This window comes from Hydra viridissima, unplaced genomic scaffold, assembly GCF_058129835.1.
Source record: "Hydra viridissima isolate aposymbiotic clone 2 unplaced genomic scaffold, HvirCarnegie_v1 scaffold_14, whole genome shotgun sequence".
Classification (NCBI taxonomy): domain Eukaryota; kingdom Metazoa; phylum Cnidaria; class Hydrozoa; order Anthoathecata; family Hydridae; genus Hydra; species Hydra viridissima.
Window position 1 is genome coordinate 79,575 of NW_028324313.1, and position 4,901 is coordinate 84,475.

General features: G+C 30.8%; 1 protein-coding gene and 1 long non-coding RNA gene across 3 annotated transcripts; both read right to left on the minus strand.

The window, feature by feature from the left end:
* Nucleotides 1-510: 510 nt before the first annotated feature.
* LOC149878637 (uncharacterized) lies at nucleotides 511-1,958 on the minus strand. Its single transcript, XR_016446952.1, has 4 exons — nucleotides 1,433-1,958; nucleotides 1,054-1,259; nucleotides 799-958; nucleotides 511-648 (listed from the first exon to the last, which is right to left on the minus strand). It is a non-coding gene; the product is annotated as an uncharacterized LOC149878637 (long non-coding RNA).
* A 1,353-nt stretch (nucleotides 1,959-3,311) lies between these two features.
* LOC145198457 (uncharacterized) lies at nucleotides 3,312-4,484 on the minus strand. Of its 2 annotated transcripts, XM_090071964.1 has the most exons (4): nucleotides 4,262-4,484; nucleotides 4,079-4,175; nucleotides 3,595-3,734; nucleotides 3,312-3,433 (listed from the first exon to the last, which is right to left on the minus strand). In XM_090071964.1, the coding sequence occupies exons 1-4, from the start codon at nucleotides 4,458-4,460 to the stop codon at nucleotides 3,330-3,332; spliced, it is 540 nt and encodes a 179-aa protein (XP_089928090.1). In that variant the 5' UTR covers nucleotides 4,461-4,484; the 3' UTR covers nucleotides 3,312-3,329. The 2 variants fall into 2 exon arrangements, with proteins under 2 accessions (XP_089928090.1, XP_089928089.1); XM_090071963.1 differs by having other exon boundaries at nucleotides 3,322-3,734.
* Nucleotides 4,485-4,901: the final 417 nt, after the last annotated feature.

Genomic DNA, 4,901 nt, shown 5'->3' on the forward strand with positions numbered 1-4,901 from the left:
TGCTGGCATATGATCGGCTGCCCATCGTGCCTACGTTGGTGTTGTTTATGCTCAATATTGTTGGCGCAACGTTGGCCCAATCATGGTTTTAAATTTTTGGCGCAACGTTGGCCGAACCAAATAATGTTGATTTTATATTGGCGCACTGTTGATTAGACCTTGAAGAGCCAACATTGGCCCATCAAGCCTATGTTGGTATCGATTATACTCAATGTTGTTGGGATTGCGTAGGCGCGCTGTTATTTTTCTAATGCATGAATGTAGCGTTGATAAATCCTTGTGAGAACACTAAGTTGAGCCAACGTCAGAACAACCTTGACCTTAGACGCTTTGATACTAACGTTACAATGAAAGTTGAAAACGTATAAGTATTTAAAGTTAATAAATTTGCGGGTTTCTAGTAAAATGTTTATTAGTTAAAAATCTATTTAAACAATTATACATAAATAAGAAAACAATGAACATAAATATAAAATCTTCAATCATAAACTATATATGATTTCTTTATGAGATAGAATCATTCTAATGATACATTTATTCTCCTCCTTCCTCCATCACGATCTTTTGCAAATCGAAGCCATGCTTTAATGGCACAAGCAACCTCGGCATCCGTACTGCGGCATGTTGGAGGATTACGTCGAACAGCATCTAAATGAAATAAAATATGTATTAAGCATACACACGCATAATTGTTAACTATAAACTGATTTACTTTCATTTTATAAGAAACACCAAATCTTAAATTAAAAAATCAAATAGTAAGATTAAATAATGACCGTAAATGCAAAAAAAACGCACTATTTATAATTTGACAAAGCCTGCTACTGCCAAAAGCATACTTTCTCCCTTTTCCTTTCCAATTACAAATCACTGCTATGTTATTTGACATCAACCGCTTCATAACATTTCTAGTTGATTCACTGATAATTGTTCCACCACACTGACCCAAAAATCGTGTCTTAGGGAAAAAAAAACAATTTTAAAAGACATTATTTACTATGTCTTTAAAGTAATTTAAATAGAGTAACTAAACGATCATAACAAATATCTTACAAGCTTTCCCTGAAGATCATTGTAAACGCAATCTGTTTCTAGTTTTAGTAACTGTTCCGTTGATGAAACAGGAAGCCCAAACTCATCAAAACTTGTTTCTATATTGCCACGTTGCTGTTGAGCCAATAATTGTTGTGGAAGCAAAATTATAGTTTTGTTATTTTGTTTGATCTCTTCTAATAATATAAGTTGCCTACCATCATTTACTAAATGTGAAGAAAAATGAAACAAAGATTTTTTAAATATGAATAAAATAATACTTTAATAGAAATAGAAGTATATAGGAACAAAAGATTTTCTTTATACCTTTAGTTGCATATGAAAAAACAAACAAAGTCACCATTTGTTAATGAAAAAAAAAAAAAAAAATGAAACACACCTCCAGTATGGCGATTAACCAAATCAGGTCATTTTTCCTCTTGCAGTGCCCTAGTAAGCATTGGCGTTGGTATCGATGATGGTAGTGTAGTTTGGTTGTCTATTTACAAAAACTATTTAAGCTTGTATATATTTACTTATATATACGTTTTAATAATTTAGTCGTGTTTACAGTGTCTCAAAAAATTATCCGACCAAACAAGTTTTTCCCAAAAAAAAATGTTTACGCTCTAAATTATACTAAAAACAATGAATAGCGATACTTACTTTGTCTGTCATTTCAATTCTATTGGGAATAGTATGTTATTTAGCGTTCATATTTTTTGATTCATGCTTCAGTTGGTTTATTATTTGTCCTAAGAGGAACTTAGTATTGAATAGGCTTGTAAAAAAATTATCCGACCAAGCGATATTTAGGTAAGTTTAATTAATTTTATGTGAAATTTGTTGAAATATTTTAGCAAATTTTTATACAATTAATGAAATTGCATAACAAAAAACTGTTTTTTGTAGTAAAAAAAAAAATTATGTATAAAAAAATGATTTCATGTTTTTTTAAGTACAATGGTGGGAGGTAAACATCACTGGACTGTTTCTCAGAGAAATTTAGCTGTTGATCTAGTCAATCAGGGTAAAACCTATTGTCAGGTGCAGCAAGAGACTGGAATTCCTCATAATACAGTATCCGACATAATGAAGAAGTATAATTTGATCGGAACAACAGCCACAAAAGAAGGGCAGGGTCGCAAAAAAAAGACTTCTAAGAGTTTTGATAGAAACTTAATTATACAAGTCAAGAAAAATCACTTCATTTCTGCTCGAAAACTGGCTGAGCAAGCTGAAGAGAATTATGGAATCAAATTATCCCATCAGACAATCAGAAATCGTGTCCGAGACCAGGGATTTCAAGGACGACTTGTGCGTAATAAACCATATTTGAGTAAGAAACACATGAAAAAAAGATTGGAGTTTGCTAAGAAGTTCAAAAACATGCCGTTAAGTTTCTGGAAAAAGATCCTGTGGAGCGACGAATCGAAATTCAACTTAAAGTCATCTGATGGAGCCCAAAAAATTAGGAGAAAAGCCGGAGAAGCCTACAAATTAAGCTGGGTAAGAGGAACTGTCAAGTATGGCGGCGGTAACGTGATGGTATGGGGTTCAATGACTTGGAAGGGTGTCGGAAAACTCCAATTTATTGATACTTTAATGGATCAGGTGCAATACAGAAACATATTAAGGCAAAATTTGAAGTCATCTGCTCGAAAACTTCGGCTAGGATCTGATTATACATTTCAGCAAGATAACGATCCCAAGCATAGTGCCACTAAAACCAAGGAGTGGTTTGCTGAAAATAATGTTAAGGTCTTGGAATGGCCCGCACAATCACCGGACCTTAATCCCATTGAACATTTGTGGGAAATTTTAGACCGAAAAATTGGAGATCGGTCATTTTCCAAAAAAGATACCCTCAAAGTGGCAATTGAAGAAGCCTGGGAAAAGATTCAACCAGAAGAAACAAAATCTTTAGTTGAATCAATGCCTAGACGTCTAGAAGCTGTAATCCAAGCAAAGGGAGGCCCAACAAAGTATTAAAATAATTGTTTTGTGATATAATAACTTGTTATGAAACAAACAATGTGTTTGGTGGAATTTTTTTTGACAATAAAAAAACGACCTAAGTTCCTTTATTTTAAGACTGAAAACCTTGTGATTCATATTTTACATTAAAATGAATAAAATCTATTTAAAAACATGTTCTTTTATTTTCATTAATCTTGAGTTTACCAAAAAAGTCTAAATTTATGAAAATACAGCACTTTTTTTAAGAAAAATATTTTAAAAAATGTTTGGTCGGATAATTTTTTGAGACACTGTATATATTTAAAAAAAAATACAAGTTAACCTTCTTTACTAAAAGATGAATCTTTTACAAATGATGACGAGGGAGAGCAGATAGTGGATTTAGTAGATGAAATATTTAGTCGAAGCCCATTTTGAATTACTATGCACAAACAATTCATTGTAAACATAGTAATATCAATTATTTTTAAAAATAAAATATGGTATAACATAACATTTCTTTTTGAAAAATATTAATGTCATTTAACTTTGATGGATCATAAATGATCCATAAATTTATTTTTAAATATGCAAAAATTAAACCGGATTGCAACTGAGGATGAGGAGGAGTAGGACACTGCAGGTTTGAAGTTGAAATCGAAACAGACAAATTTTTTCCACTTTCTGATTTTGCACTATCTGAATCTGAATCATATGCTTCATTCCATGAAATTGGTAATGACCTAAATTGATTTTTAATCTTTTTAATCTTACCAAATTTTTTAATTAAAAAAAAAGGAATTGCAGCTCTTTCTAATAATCTATAATTTATATATAATAATCTAAAAATCTCATGCAGCATACCTAAAGTTATGGGGTTCCTTCCATCTATTGATAAAATAAAACTTTATTTTATATCAACAATAGATGGAATGAACACCATCACATAGCATATAATATGCTATGTATGTTATGTGATATGCTATGTAACAATATGCTGCATATTGTTACATAGCATGCTTTTAAACATCACTTTAACAATTAACTGACATAATAAAACAATTTGAAGTAAGAATAAAAAAATTACCTTTTGACTTTTCTTTTTTTTGTGTCAAACTCTGATTCTGTTGTAAGTTCTGAGCAGTTCTCTGCAATGTCCAACTTCAAACTAGCAACATATATGCCTTTAAGATAATAATAACTAAAATGAAGTTTTTTTCGAATTAATTAGGACATTCAGAACCATTAAATGCATGTAAAATAAGCTTACTGTAAGATTGCAGCACTCTAACAAAAAACCGTTTCCAACTACGTTTAGGAGGTTCTGCAGATTGTACAGCTTTATTTGTTTTAAGGTCAGTAGTATACAATGGCCAAAAACAAATGCATTTTTTGTCATTATATTGCAGCCAGTTAATAGGAACAACAGATAATTCATTGGTTTCATAAAATGTAACAACTGCAAACATTTTTACCCAAACAATTATCAACTAAAAACAATGTAATCATTATTATGACATTTGCATCAGTTCGAATCGATAACATAATAACAGAATAAACCGAAAAAACAGAATTATAACAGATAACTTCCAAACTTATTTTAAACAAAGAATATAATAGATAACTTTAAAATTTTCAACTCAGCAGCGCACAGTGTATCGCTTCATACAAGCTAGGTGGACAAAAGTCATATCAAGAAATCGACTAATTGATAATATTTTCACAATAACAGTCCTACATTAGTAATAACTTGCGGTGTTAATTATGAAAAACATTACAGAGCAATGAGTTATAAGCAATTAAAGAGGCATTAAAATGTAATTTAATTTTTGAAAAAAAATAATTAAAAGTTTACAATGGTTGCATTAACATTTAAAAAGAATTAAAGGAAGCAATCATTTTAATGCAGC